The sequence below is a fragment of the Paramormyrops kingsleyae genome, chromosome 1, assembly GCF_048594095.1.
Source record: "Paramormyrops kingsleyae isolate MSU_618 chromosome 1, PKINGS_0.4, whole genome shotgun sequence".
In the NCBI taxonomy this organism is placed as follows: Eukaryota; Metazoa; Chordata; class Actinopteri; order Osteoglossiformes; family Mormyridae; genus Paramormyrops; species Paramormyrops kingsleyae.
Window position 1 is genome coordinate 18,730,001 of NC_132797.1, and position 15,286 is coordinate 18,745,286.

Below are 15,286 nucleotides of genomic sequence, written 5' to 3' on the forward strand. Positions count from 1 at the left end.
CGTGTGGCTCTGTGAGGCCAGCAGGAGGTGGTTTGGTTTGGAGCTGAGGGGGCTGGTGTCTTCACAGTGGGGGTAAAATGCTCTCACACGGGGGGTAAGTCTGCTGACTGCTCCTGCTCAGCACGTTTTCATCTCATTGTGGCCGTGAACCTAAGCTGTGGTTCCGCAGGCCTGTGGCGGAGCTGGTGAACGGCGCCGTTTGTGGCAGAAACGGCGTAATTACTCCACGGAAAATAGCCCGGTGCGGCTGGTGAGAATGACAGGTTTAACCGCTAGATGAAATGTGGAGAGTCGCCCTGCCAGAAGGGACTCTGTAGCTTGCGAGTAAATCGATCCTGTTGTGAGTCTCAGAGCCTCGGAGGCAGTGATGACAATTAAAATACAGCAAAAGAACATCAGGGAAATCATGTTTAAAACTGGTTACCAAAAAAATAAAAAAATAAAAAACTTATGTCTTCTGTTCTCCAAAAAAGTTACTGGTATTTTGTTGGCTAGAAGAAAACCAACTCTGTTCCCAAACCTGTTTATTGTATCCGTTGAACTTCACCCCCAGGTCACCTAATTAATTGACTTTATTAGGTATGTAACTCGATAAGGAATTAATTAACCAAACAAGGTACACTAGTGGTCAAGTGAACAAATACCTGGGTGTATTGAATGGTTGCTGCAATTACTGGGGTGACTCGAGGGGAGGTTTGGAAATGGCTAAGCTGACACACTTAGACATAAAATCATGTTACACCAGCATGAAGTTTAAATATGATTTTCTTTGGCAGCCTCAGACTTTGGCCCAGCGCAGCACATGAAGTGAGCTGTGGGATCAGCATGATTATAGTGGGCAGAAATGTTTTTCTGGATGATGGTGTTTATGGGTAAACGCTTGTCTCTATCCGTAAAAAGGCAGATCTAATGGTAAAGTTTGCGATCCTCTTGGCCTTGGCGAGCTGAGTTGTCCCCAGGGCGTCAGCCGCCCCGTGGGGGTTTGCGGGGTCGTAAGCGGTGGTAAATATGGCCGGGGTGTGTCTGGCCGCCCCCCCTCCCTCCTCGACACTGCAGTTAGGCTGCCGTAAACGGGCGGATGGGCACTGAGACTTGGGCTAAACGGGCACGTGGACGAGGAGTTTTTAAGCTTAGCTGTGGCTGTCTTGGTAACGCCCCCTGCTCACTTGGCAATCCGAGTAGCCAGGACTGCAGGAAAGGGCAGTTTGTCTGGAAGCTCTTGCTGTTTACCCCGGGATATGTGCGCGAGCACACATGTGGAGAAGTGTGAACCAGCCTTCAGGTTAACCACTGCAGCAGTTATGATAGCCTTGTTTCTTTGTCAGACCCCAGGGGTCCTGCCCGTCTCTTCGTAATGTAGTCTCAGTGGGCTTCTGTTTTACACCCTGCATGCAACCCCGCCACCACCTGGTGGGTCTGGGGGGCCAAGTCATGCTGTGGGCCATGAGCTTGGCTACACTTGGGCTTTGTTGGCTGTTTCATATAGCCCTATCTTTGTGGGGACTCTCAAATCATTTCTAAGACCAAAACCCTAATCCTAATTATGACAACCTTAAGCATAAGTAACCAAGCAAAATACAAGACTTCTGGCATTTTTGGTTTTTTGACTGTAGTCATCTATACTGTTTCAATGAGACCAAGGCTGATCTTTTGGTATTGGTGCCCTTTTTTAATTAATTTTAAGTATTTATTAATAATTGTAGGTGGCATGGTTGCACAGTGATTAGCACTGTTGCTTCACACCTCTGGAACCAGGATTCAAGTCTCCACCATGGCTTCATTTTTGTGGAGTTTGCATGTTCTTCCTGTGTCGTCATGGGGTTTCTTCCGGATACTTATCGTTTCCCCCCACATTCCAAAAACATGCCGAGGTTAGTTGCAATTATCATATTGTCCCTAAGTGTGCATGTGTGAGTGTGTGAGTGGTGTGTGAGCATGAGTGGTGTGTGAGCATGAGTGGTGTGTGAGTGTGAGCATGAGTGGTGTGTGAGCATGAGTGGTGTGTGAGTGTGAGCATGAGTGGTGTGTGAGTGTGAGCATGAGATGGTGTGTGAGTGTGAGTGTGAGCGTGAGCGGTGTGTGAGTGAGTCCTGTGATGGATTAGCACCCTATCTTGAGCTGTTTCCTGCTTTGTGCCAATAGCCTCTAGGTACAGAAATTGGAGGGTGGATTTATTAATAATTGCTTTCTCATGGGTCAGTCTTGGGTAACAAGGCCGATTTTTAAATTTTTTTATATTCCCCCCCGCCCTCGCAGTTGCTGCTTGCATGAACAATGCGAATGTTTGATTCCTCCAGGGCTCCAGCTTTCTGGCATGTGACCACCCCCCATGTTTGTGCTGTGTAGTAAATGACTTTTGTGGTTTCTATATATGGAAACATAGACATTCATAGAATCAAAGCACACAATTGAACACAATGCACTTCTTTATGCAAGTTGCTGTAAATTTGTCAAACTAACGACCTGTGTGCACCTTAAATAAACATCCTTAATTATGCGTAATAATAATGAACGCGTAGTAATAACGAAGATTAAGTGCATTTAACATTCTGAGTCTCTGTGCATCTTAAGCAAACTTCCTGAAAGTTCAGCACCGGCTCCAGGAAGGAGCACTTTGCTCGCCACATCCTGGCAGAACCTGGCTGATTAGCTTGCTCACATTTGATTCACGTTAATTTGAGCAGCTTTATTAAGTTTAGCACAACTTTGCCCTCTGCACGTTGCTGTCAGGCAGCTTCTTACAGCCATTTTCAGCTTTCGGTTCAGTTTTATTGTGATCTGATGACTGACTGGTCTCCTGGCTTTCTAACCTGCCTCTTCCAGCAGACCTTTGTGCAGGTTTAGCCTGCATGAATGCGCAGAACGCATGGGATGCACTGTGACTGACGCCTTCCCTGCTCGCACGCATGGGAACACAAACAAATGGCAGCGAGATGCCAGCTCTGAAAACTTCCCTAAGTCTGTTGAGCGGAAACTGAAAGCCCAAATCGGAATGCACCAGTGGGCTACATTACGCGTGTATGCATCATTGAACCTCCCCCCAGCTCCCCCGACCAGTGTTTCTCTCCCTCTTCTTTGTTCTCTAAGTTTATTACCTTAATGTATCCATTCTCACATAAAAAATCCCCCCCACCTTTGATTTTATTTACGTGATCCTCAGATGCTCAGCAACACTACAGAGGAGTCCACCCCCCATTCCGTGCTCATGGATCAGCCTGATGGCTTGTGGTATGAAAGCGACACGCAAAGGTGGCCCGGAGCTATAAAAGTCCCCAGTCGAGACACCCCAGGAACCTGTAACCAGGAACCACGTCCTGGAACTTCAGTGTGAAAGCACCCTGCCATCATCCAAAAGAGGTTCCCCTGGAAGGCAGCTTACAGGAGCAGCTGGCCGTCTGTGGAAGGCTCTCACAAATCTGTGTGGAATTCATTGCGCTGTGAGACTGGCCTGGGGACTGACAAACAGGGTTGTAGAGGGAAGAGGCTTAATTATCGCATCCAAGAGTTTTAAAGACCGTGTAATTAGTGTCATTTAAAGAGCCCCTCTAGGATGGGCGACTCCCCCAGTTTAAATGCTTCCTGTAGGCTGTGGTTCTCCTTCTCCGCAGCTCCTCCTTGCCCCTTCTGCCCCAGACGATGACCTGGCTCACCCCCCACCCGTGAGAACTAATGCCCTGAGCCGAGGGCTGGAACCTTAGTGCTAGAGGGCCCCTCCATCTCTGACTGCGCCCTCCTGCACGCAGGCCGGGATGGGTCGGCTCATGGCCCAGGGCTCCATCCCACCAGCTGTACGGGAATGTTGGCAGCATTGCGATTCTGCCTCTCAGAGCCACTGCCTCCTGCCCGCTCCTCCCTTTGTGGGTGTGCTCACGTCACACATCATGCTTAAAATCTGCATTTTGAATCGGCATCACATGCTCATAACTCCCAGGCAACAAAAGGTTAATGCCACCAATGGGAAGACCAAGTGGTTTCTAGAATTTGCATGTATATTTTTTTGTCCTCCAAATTATTTTGGTTACTCATTTTCCATTATGACCCTGCATTGGATAATAAGGCAAGAAAGTGGTTGTTACTAAAATTCTTCTTTTAATATGACAACACTGGAAATAAGAAATGTAAACTTATTACTGTCTGGTGTTAAACTGAAATGTTTGCCAATTATTTTTTGTCATAAATGGACTCTACAGATCTGTCTCTTGTAACTGAAAACAGCATCTTCTGCTTTTGAATTGTTTAATATCCTCCCAATTAACTTTTTAAAAAAGTGACAGCTTGTTGGCAGTCATATGTAGCAGTACGTGTCCCCAGGGTTTGCGCTGTCTTTCCCCACTCTAAGCTCACCATCGGACCTCACTGGAATGTAAATAATCCCCTAGCAGTTCCACTGACTGGCCTGCCCCTGAGTCCACGCCCCTCCAGTGCCCCCCCACCCCCCAGCGTCCACTGTGATTATCTAACCACTCCCCCCCGCCACCCCGCCTTCTGTGGTTTGCTGCCTTGATTGAGCCATCGGCCTGCTCTGGGTGGGGGGTGGGGGTGTTGTAAGTAAGCACAGTCTGATTAGCATGAAATCACTAACGTCTCGCTTGGCTTGTGTGTCACCCCCCCCCCGCCCCCCCCCCCCCCCCCGAAACGCCGTCTGCTGTCGGGCTATAACTTGTTACTCAGTGTAACCGGACAAATGCATTGAATTTCCCTCATGTTTTGTGAATTAGTTTCCTTATGCTGTTTAGATGAACATTAACCTTTGAGGGCATTAATAGTCTTCAGGGTTAGATTGAACATTGCATGGTGGCCTGTTGAATTGCTGCCTTTCTGTTTTGTTCTGTACCCGCCATTTACAGCATAGTATATACATCTTTAGGAGTCACTCCCACCTGATTCTATGGCTGTGAATATCCTGCTGGCCTGGTGTTGAATTCAGGGAGGGTGAATAAGAGGCAGATGTGATATAATAGGTAGATTTCTGTTTGCAGTGACCATTCTCTTTTCTAGTGCTTGAATATTATCTCCTAAATTAAGAGTTAATTCCTTTCAGCTGTTTGGCACTAATCCATCTTCAGTTTGGTAAGATGCTGACGATTATTTGTTTATTGTCAAAATGTTTAGTTTATTGTCAAAATGTGTCCGCCATTTGAAATGCTTCCAATAAATTGAGAGTATATGTTTGGGAATAGGTTTTTCTGTTTATGTAGTTTTTATTTAACTTGCACCCAAAGATTCAGCTTAATTTAAGTTGTGTGCCTGAATTTAAGTTGTGTGCCTGAATTTAAGTTGTGTGCCGAATCACAGCCTCGCCTATTGCCCACAATTCAGAGAGTCTGGTTGCACGCAACATTGCTGTCAGTTATCTGTCACTTAGTCTGAATGCTGCTTTGTCACTAATCTGACGCACACCTATGATATTTTCTGGTAAGCTGACCCCAACCCACGGGTTATGGGTTGACCTGTGCATCACTACTGCGCACTGACAAACAAGGACTAATAATGAATCTGGCTAGAATTGGGGCATGTTTCAAAAAGCAGGATTCTTTGCTTAACTGGATAACTTGTCGGACTTAAGGGAGCCTGGGCTAAATGTAAGAACATAAAGGCCATTTAAATTAAGGTACTTTAAATTAGAGATGCACCGATACCGATATTCGGATCGGTATCGGCGCCGATCCAGACCTATTTGACGGATCAGGAATCGGCCATGCGTGACCGATCCACGTCCTATACTTACTTATTTAGTTTTTGGCAATCAATCGCACGACAGCTCTTTCCCATTTTACATGTGTGTTTTTGTGGAATTCAAATCGAACGCTATCACTGCCCCTAAGTCTTTTTTGCTACTCAGTGGGTGTGAGTACAGTGACTTCCGCCTGCTGTGAGGTCATGCGCATACCCTTCGCAGTACGAGGAGCGTAAGATAAGACGTGACGATCTGGGAGTATTTTAGGCTTTTAACAGAAATCGGAAGCACAGCGTTTTGCAATCTATGTAAAATAAGGTTTTGAGGTGGGAATAGCGTTTAATGGAAAATCCCATTTAACAAAGCGCACGCAACTGCGAGACAAAACAAAGCAATGGATGATTTGGGAGTCGCTAACTTAATTGGACTGTTTTGCGAACTCGTTGCTTGAGATACAAGAGGGGCTGCCATCGCAACAAAAGTGTAACTGCGCTGATGCCAATGGGAGAAAAACTGTTAAAGTTTTAAGCATTCGGCACTTGTGTATATTTGCTTTGAAGATATTCATATTGAACTGCAAATGCCTCAAAAACGCTTAAAACAAATGAGGTGGAACAGTACGTTATGTATGTTTGTAGTAGCCTAATTAAATATTTTTTGTCATACATTTTTTCCATCTGTATTTACTAGCTTAAAAAAAATAATATGTAAAGTATAACAAAGTAAAAAGAGCTCTTGTATCGGAATCTGTATCGGTATCGGCAGTTGTGTATCGGAATCGGATCGGAACTGAAAAAACGTGGATCGCCCATCTCTACTTTAAATCCGACAAGTTGTCCAGCTAAACAAGAAATCCTGTTTTTTGAAACGGGTCTCTGGTATTGCTGACTTCTTGTACTGGAATGCGGCTCATTCATTCCCAGCTCCGACTTACAACCTCTGACGTAAATGGAACACAGCATTGGGATTAATGTCTTTTCGTGACCAGTTCTTCACGAACTGATTTTTAGATATTTCTTTGTTTAGTTTTTGGTTTATTCGGGCTGAAATTTTTGCATGAGCTCTACATGTGCACTTTGAACCAATCATAATCCTTTTCATCCTTGCTCACTCACAGTGTGGCGTGTTTGACAGATACGATAAAAATGGCCGAGATGAACAAGTGATCAAGAACTGATCAGCAGAAGACTTTTGTATTTTGCAGTAGAGAAATACTTGGGATTCCATAGAATCGATATTGAATGATTTGTTGACGTTGCTTTGTGTCTGTTAGCACATGAGGAAGAGAATCTGGTTATGCAGCTGCTGTTAATTCTATATGTACATTAGGTTGTCATGTTGTTAAAAATGAAATTCATGATCTTAATAAAATTTTAAATAGGAGTGAATTGTCAGTGTCCCGGTAGGGACTTTTTGGCGAGTTAACTAAAATGTGAGCTACTCACTTGCCTTTCTCAGTAAACACAGACTGTTCATAAATAAGTTCCTCTTGGCAGTAGTTTCTTTTGGGTAAATGATCAGCTCCTTTTTTTGTTTTAAAAATATCTTATGTATCTGTCACACCCTGCTCCGTTCGATCCTAATGTGTGCCACGCCCACCTCGTTACCTCGTGTTCAGCCCTGATTGTGATCGCCTGTGTCCTATTACGTCTAGCTTGTCTTTTGTATTTAGTCCTCGTCTGAGTCAGTCTTCCCCAGACTTGTCATTGTAGTGTCCGTCGATGTCCCTACCTGTCTGTCTCTCGAGCATTAAAACCCCGTTTGTACCCGACTTCCTGGCTCCGTTTCCCTGCTTCCCGGATCACCGGAGCCCGATCGTGACAGTATCACAAAGATTTCAAATAAAAAATTTTCCAGTATCATTCAGGGCTCGTCTCAATGCTAATTTGAGTACATTATTCTTTTGCAGCAATGACTGATGTTTCATTTTGCATGGAAAAAAATCGATATTTTTTCATTAATACTCCATACATGTTTCTCTGTGTGCAGTCAGGTGGGGGTGGGGTTAAGTGAATATTATTCAAATAATGACAGGTGAGATTCCATTAATAAAAATTCTGCCCGAAATGCCCATCTCTAGTGCGCGTTGTGCGCGATGAACCCTGTTCTGCGGTGTCACGCTTCGGGTCATGCAGCCGGGTCACCGACATCACAGGGTGGCTGTCCTGCGTGAGTCGGGCCGCGCTGCATGTGCGTGCCTTCAGGGGCCTTTGGCAGGGCAGTTAGGGGAAACAAAGGCAGCCATTAGCATTGTGGGCCCAGGCACTTTTTTTTCCTTGCGCTGATTGGCAGGATGTGTCAGATTGTTGCACCCTGCCATGCGAGCCCCCCTCACCTCGGCTCCAAATGCCACAGGGATCCAGTCTCGAGTGTGCATGCTTCGAGCTGCCCCACATACACACTACATAAACCGGACCCGGAAGGATCAGATTGGGTAGGCTGTACAGATCGGGTAGTGACAAACATATAAGAAACATTGTGGCAAAGGGGACACTTTAGTGTACAGCAATGGTGCAGCGTTTGCTGGGAATTTGGGCTGAGGAGAGTATCCAGGAGCTACTGGATGCAACACACAAGAGAGATATTTGCCAAAATACAGGACAGCACAATTCAATCAAAATCGCCACGTTAGATACTCAATACTCAATAAATCTATGAGGGCCATGTGTCATCGTACCCAAAACAAAAGAAACATTAATCACAGACTCCATTGTGCTGTGCAATAGTACCTTTCTTCATACGTTTTCTTCAAAACAGTCACGGTGGGTTCAGGCCTGGAACATTAAGTGAATTATGAACGCAGGCCAGCGGGGAAGTGGGGAGGGGGGACAATCCGTACCAGACAACCAGGCCAAGTGTGACTATGCCCTATATTTGAGTTTCTGAGGTATCCTGGTAAAATGACTGCGTTCGTCTTTCCATGGAAGAGCTGCCGCTTTAGTGTGTGATGCCCTGAGGCTATTCTCCCTTCATGGCATTGATGCAGGTTTTTCAGATTTCGAGGTTTAAGAGGTGTTTTTAATATTCTGATAAAATATGACAGACCATAGGTTTTAACTAGAACCCCTCCAAGTGATTACTTAGTTTCTGCTGCCTTCAGAATTTGAATGTATATTGGTTATAAGGAATATTGTGGCTTAGCTAATCATTTTAGCAAAAACTCTGTAAATTGAAAAAGCAGGGGCTTGTTGTGTCTCACCTAGGTTCATGTACTGGACAGACTGGGGGGAAATACCCAAGATCGAGCGTGCTGGGATGGACGGTACAAGCCGCTCGGTCATCGTTGACAAAAACATCTACTGGCCCAACGGGCTGACGCTGGACTACGACCAGAAGAAGCTGTACTGGGCTGATGCAAAGTTCAACTTCATCCACCGGAGCGACCTGGACGGCAGCTTGCGGTAGGAGAACCTGCGGGCAGCCAGCTAACCCGTCACGCGCACACCATGTGGAAGTCTGTCGTTTACTGTGTGATATCTGTGTGTTGTATGACCATTTGCATCCTAGTTATATGCTGTTGGACAGTATGTTTACCGTTACAGTACATAAATGTAGCTAAATGCTATTTAATCACAGGAATGACACATAGTCATCACTGAGTAATAGAGATACAGTATTCTGTTATGACTGGTAAAAACCTAACATCAGTAATTTTCAAGGTTCTCTTACCAACACAGAACATCCTTAATTTAGCATGCAGCAGGCATGCTAAATTAAGTCCCCAGTCTCTGGACAGTGTCTGATTTGATAGTTCTGTATCTGTAATGGGTGAATGTATGTATAAGTGTGGTAATTGTGTGTGTTCAGGGGTTAATTGTCTGTTGTGTGCGTGTGTGCGTGTCCGCGCAACTGCATATTTAGGGAGGTGGTGGTGAAGGGATCACTCCCGCACCCCTTCGCTCTCACGCTGTACCGCGACACGCTCTTCTGGACCGACTGGAACACGCACTCCATCCACTCTTGCAACAAGTACACCGGCGAGGACCAGCGTGAGGTCCACACCAATATCTTCTCCCCCATGGACCTCCACGCCTACAGCCAGGAGAGGCAGCCCCACGGTAGGTTCCACCAGCACATCCCGACAGTTCCGCTATTGTGGCTGGATCCTTCTGACCCCGACCTAGTCATCTCCAGGCCAGACTTGCTACTTGGGGGCGGCTTAACTAGACCTGTGCCACATTAAATCGGCGAGGGAAACGGCTCAAATTAAAAACAAAAGGAAGCCCCCCGTCTCTTACTTCCCAGGAACTCATGGGAACTTGGTTTTCATGACTTTCCTTTGAAATGTCTCTCCGGAATTGACTCGAGGGACCGTCGCCCATCGATTCTGTGGTGTCGAAAACAATAGGGCCTCTCTTCTTCCCCGCTGCAGAATTTGGAGCATTTTTGCCTCTCCGGGGGATGTTGGTTTTAGCGCACACACTCGATCTGTGTTCCCGTCCCCGCTCACAAAGGGCAGCATTATGCCGTATCACACTCGTATTTATTTCTCTGTTTTTCAACAGCTGTTAATTATGTATTGAACATTGTATCTGTGCTAGTCTTCCTTATTCCCCTCCCGCTCAGAATGCTTAAGGTTCTGCACTGTGTCTGGGTTGGAGAACCAGCTCGGGCCGCTCAGGGCAGCCCTCTCGCATTATACCCCTGCAGCATTTTGGCCTCCGTTTAACATTCTTATCCTCCCAATGACCTTGCCGCTTCCCTGAAATGGCCTTTAATTAACAGTGTTATTACTGCTAACCTTGAGCGGTGTGCTGTCCTGTTGCTCTTTTCCTTAGTTTAACACATGGCTCCTTGCAGACGCTTGTCCTTCACCCAAATTTCAATGGTGTGATTTTTTTTATGGAAGTGCATTTTGGTGTGAAAAAGCTTCCGAGCTTCCCATTGTGCTGTAGGTGGTTTCTAGAAGCATGAAGGGTGCCCCAATCTCCCCCCATAGATCTATGGTCTTGGTAAAGGCAGAACCCTATATAGAACTCTCTGCCTCCGTAATGTTGCCGCCGGAAATCCCACTCTTTGCAGCCACAAACGGAGACCTTTGTCACTTGTATTTAGTCTGAAAGCCGGCACCGATTGGGTAAGAGGGCCGTTCTTTATGTTTTCATAAGAAAGCATAAAGCCAGGGGAGCTGCGTGTCCTGAGAACTTTGCAGAATGAGCATGGTGCTGACCGTGCTGGTTGTGCTCGGTAAGAGATGCGTGCATGTGTGTGACCATGCAGTCACCGTCATGCCGGCTTTGCCTCAGCAGTGTCCGGCCCCTGCATGGTGGAGAACGGTGGCTGCTCCCACCTGTGCCTGCTGTCTCCCGTGAAGCCCTTCTACCAGTGTGCCTGCCCCACAGGAGTTCAGCTACTGGAAGACCAGCGTACGTGCCGACAGGGTGAGTCTCCGCCCTGACTGCTGTTTGACCACGCCCACTACAGTTAGCACCTCCCACACATTTCTCGGCCTTTTCCCTGCATTAAAGTGACCTAGACCTGCCTACACTGGCTCTTTAGCCCCACTCACAAGTGTTGCAGGACTACCCATAATGCAGCTGGACAAATCCTATAACACTATGCAGTCCCTTGTCTATTCCTTCATAATGTGGTAAATAAGCAGATCCCACTTGTCATGCAAGGATGGAGAGGGTTACGCTCTTTTGGGAGTCTTCTCCCAGCTGTGATTAATCCCACTTCTTCACGGGGAGAATATTCACAGAAACACCACCGTTCATGGTCATTGTTGTGAATTTTCCAGGAAAATCCAACTCCTTTCTTGATTGTGTTAATGTCAGCTGTCAAAAATTCTTTGCTTGAAAGGAAAATTATTCCAGGCTATTTTACCCAACCTTTCATGTAAACCAGATAAAACAATTTCAACAGTTACTGCTAAAAATCCAAAGCATCGCATGGGGGGGGCTCACATATCTGTTCTGCGAAGTGGGGATCCGCCTTATCTGTCCTGAGAACTGGACTGAAGCCTTTCAAAATCAGCCTGTGAAGTCGCTGAAACTCACAGCTCCTGACAGACATTGTACTGAAGCAGCCTCGACAGCCTGTCCATTTCTGGGTCGCCATGGAAACCCTCGCCATGCCCTCCAGCTCTGTTTTACAGCTTAAGACACCCTGGTCCCCTCCCCCGGGGTCCAGGTCAGAGGTCCTCCGCAGACGGTGCCCCTTTCACAGCTTGGCCTCTTTTCCATTCAGGCGGCACTGCTTCACTGCCCATTCTGTAAATGGGCCGGGTCGCCCCGGCCCAGCCTGGCCACCGGGTGTGTCAGTGAGACCTTGTTCTGCTCTGGTGGGAGCAGATGGGATTGAGGCCTTCGTGTGTTGGGTTTTGTACTCTGAACACTCCTGAGATCCACAGAATAAGCCCCACCTACTGTGCAGGGAAGATACAGAATTATATATTTGTTGATAAAACTTGGTGTCCACATTCTGTTTAAGATGAATTTAACTTTTCGTCTTTGCCTAATAGCACATAGTGCGTTATATTGTTAAGTGTCATCTTCTCTGAAGGTTCATAAGCACCAATTGATCTGGTAATGGTTTGGGTAGGTTTGCCTAATTTAGAAACAGATTAACTAAACAGTTTATGGTTGTTAGGATAAAGTACAACAGCTCTTCTGAGGGCCGCAGGTCTTCTGTAGAATTCTGGAAAGTGCTATGATCATCCTCTGTGGGCCAGAAACAGGGAGCCTCTTACGAGAGCCACACACACACCAGCAGCCAGGAAGAAAGCACCTTTTGTTGGGTGGCTGAGATGTCTATTTGGCTGGGGCCTGCCGGGGCCCACACAGCCTCTCAATGAAGGGGGGGGAGCTCGTCATGCTCGAGCGTTCAAAGTGGGCCTCGGCTGATCTCCTCTTCAAAGTGGGCTTCACTGGTCTTTATAAGCAGGCAAACTGGCACACCGACATGTCGAGGTGCCCCCTCTCCTTTTCTGATGGCACTGAATGAAATGCAAGGCTTTGAGATGAATAGGGAGTAAAAGGAAGGGCCCTATCAAAGATAGCATGTTTCTTAGCATCTGAGAAGGATGGCCATGGAAAACATTGGGCTCTTTGGTGTGTCCTGGTGCCATTGGCTGGCTTGGAGCGCAGCCCCTTTTCAGCAGCCAGAGTTGGCAGATGTTTCCTTTCAAAAGGGTGACCGCTGACAAAGGTCATTTTGATGGGAGGGTCGTTATTCTTTCGTAATTCTTGTACCCTTTAGTCTAGTGTCTTGCCAAGATGCTACCTATAGTAATATTTCTGGTAAAATGTATCACATCCTAATAGATGCTGTCCTTTATTTTTTGAAGGATAGTGGATTTGAGTTTAACTGACTGCAAGCCATCCTTATTAGAAATAAATGGCATTAGCCCATTGCAAGTCTTTAATGCCATCAGAAATGGTCATTGAGTACACTGCTCATCAGTGTAAGGCCAGTTTGTCTTTAATAGACTTAGTGGAGGTCAGTCCTTGATTGGCCAGTCTAATTTTGTCAGGGTTGACAGTTTAAGACCTTGACGATGGTGATGGTGGAGCCCGTCCTCGCAGGTGCCACCCAGATACTGCTCCTGGCACGGCGAACAGACTTACGGCAGATTTCCCTGGATACACCCGACTTCACTGACGTTGTGCTGAACATGGATGATGTCCGCCATGCCATCGCCATTGACTATGACCCAGTGGAGGGGCTGGTCTACTGGACAGATGATGAGGTACGAGCCATCCGCCGCTCCCGGTTGGACGGCAGCAGCAGCCAGTTCGTGGTCACCTCTCAGGTCAGCCACCCAGATGGCATCGCCGTGGACTGGGTAGCCCGGAACCTCTACTGGACCGACACAGGCACAGACCGTATCGAGGTCACTCGGCTCAATGGCACCATGCGCAAGATCCTCATCTCGGAGGACCTAGATGAGCCTCGAGCCATTGTCTTGGATCCCACAGCTGGGTGAGTGATACCAGATCATCTAGCTCTTCTCAGCATTAAAGGGGATTTTCATATGTCCATATAATCATGTATCCTGATCAGCACATGGCCTGGAGCATAGTGCAAAAGGCAACATAGGGGAACAAAAAGCTGGGGAACACCCTGGACAGAATGGCTGTCCATGACAGGGCACGCATACACAGTTATACCTATGTGGGGACACCAGTGAGCTAAATTGCATGTCTTTGGCCTATCAGAGCAAATCCTTGCGACATGGAAAGAACATGCAAATTCCACACACAAAGTAGTGGTTGGATTTAAAACCCCAATTCTGGAAGTGTAACACAACATTGCAGCTCACTGAAACACCACCCAAAAAGCTGATGTGAAGTTCATTCAACATCACCAATATCTTCTGGATTTCAGGAGAATGTTTTTTTTTTTTCCAAAAAAAAAAATTAAAATAAAAGCCCACATTGAAAAGACATGTTTGTACTTCAGAATTTGCATTGCTGCATTCTCTGTTTACTAATGACAAGTAGAATGCTCTCTACACATTAAATGCTAACATTTCTTGCACCTCTCTTCCTACTTAGTAAATGCTGATTCCTAACAGGCGATATTATATTAAACCCCCTCGTTCACTAAGCCTTATGAATTCATAGTTCTGGTGGCAGGAGGACTTGATTGAACACACTGGTATTTGTCTAACTGTACAAGCTAGGAGGTTGTTTTTTAGGTGGTTGAGGCAGAGCCTTGACAATGTTTTATCAGCCAGGAAAACAAACAAAAGTTTTGTTTGGTGTGGATTCCTGCCACGGTAAACATTGGGGCATCCCCTCCATTTTCCTAAGTTCATTTGGGACCATAGAGGGTTTGAGTGAGATTTAGTAGCACTTTTGTTGTCTTTGATCCATGCAAAAGTCAATTCTTGGGCCAAGGTTGAATTTGGCAGATTCTGAATAGATGGACTGACCATGAAAGCCCGTATCTGAACAGCGTTTCAAATGCCACTTCGTTCTGGCTACTAAGTGAGCAGCTTCTGTGACATCTGTTTCTGATTCTCACTGTGTCATTTGGGTATCTGATGAAGCTGATCTTCTCACTGTCAAGGGTACTGTTGATCTTCAAGGTTCATCACCATGTCCAGCTGGCACTGTTTCACAATTGGCATTAGATTGTTTTTCAGTGATTGTTATGTATGTACTCAAGCCATCTTACAAGACCGCCTTCCTACTGAGACCTTAATAGGCAATGGGAAATGTAAGAGTTTACTTTCAGTGCAGTTGACGTGGCCTGTACCAAGTCCACTTGGTGAGATACCCATCTTAGTAATGTGTCACTTTTTGCAGGTACATGTACTGGACAGACTGGGGTGAGATTCCAAAAATCGAGCGAGCCGCTTTAGATGGCACCGACCGTGTAGTCATGGTCAACACCTCCCTGGTCTGGCCCAACGGGCTGGCCTTGGACTATACAGAGCGCAAGATCTACTGGGCCGATGCCAAGACGGACAAGATCGAGGTAAGAAAGCAAACATCTCCCAAGATGCTGGGGAATGAAGCCTGGGCGAGGAGGTGACCTGCGGTGACAGCTTGATTAGCCTCAGTGACAGTGAACAGAGCTTCTGGTCTAAGGTTGCTCTTGGCTGCATACTCCAGATGTGAATACAAGCTACACGGGCTTAGTAACTGACCTGGTCCTGGA

The 15,286-nt window shown here is 46.5% G+C and overlaps 1 protein-coding gene across 3 annotated transcripts in view; it reads left to right on the top strand.

Moving 5' to 3' along the window:
- LOC111847012 (low-density lipoprotein receptor-related protein 6-like) overlaps nt 1-15,286 on the top strand; it is a 45,474-nt gene that overhangs the window by 13,063 nt on the left and 17,125 nt on the right. For 2 of the 3 annotated variants that reach the window (XM_072711255.1, XM_023817826.2), the window contains exons 3-7: nt 8,881-9,078; nt 9,539-9,735; nt 10,927-11,058; nt 13,204-13,600; nt 14,932-15,103. In XM_072711255.1, the coding sequence (XP_072567356.1) occupies nt 8,881-9,078; nt 9,539-9,735; nt 10,927-11,058; nt 13,204-13,600; nt 14,932-15,103 (1,096 nt within the window). Of the gene's footprint in view, nt 1-8,880; nt 9,079-9,538; nt 9,736-10,923; nt 11,059-13,203; nt 13,601-14,931; nt 15,104-15,286 lie in introns of all 3 variants that reach the window. The other variant, XM_023817825.2, reaches the window with a different exon arrangement.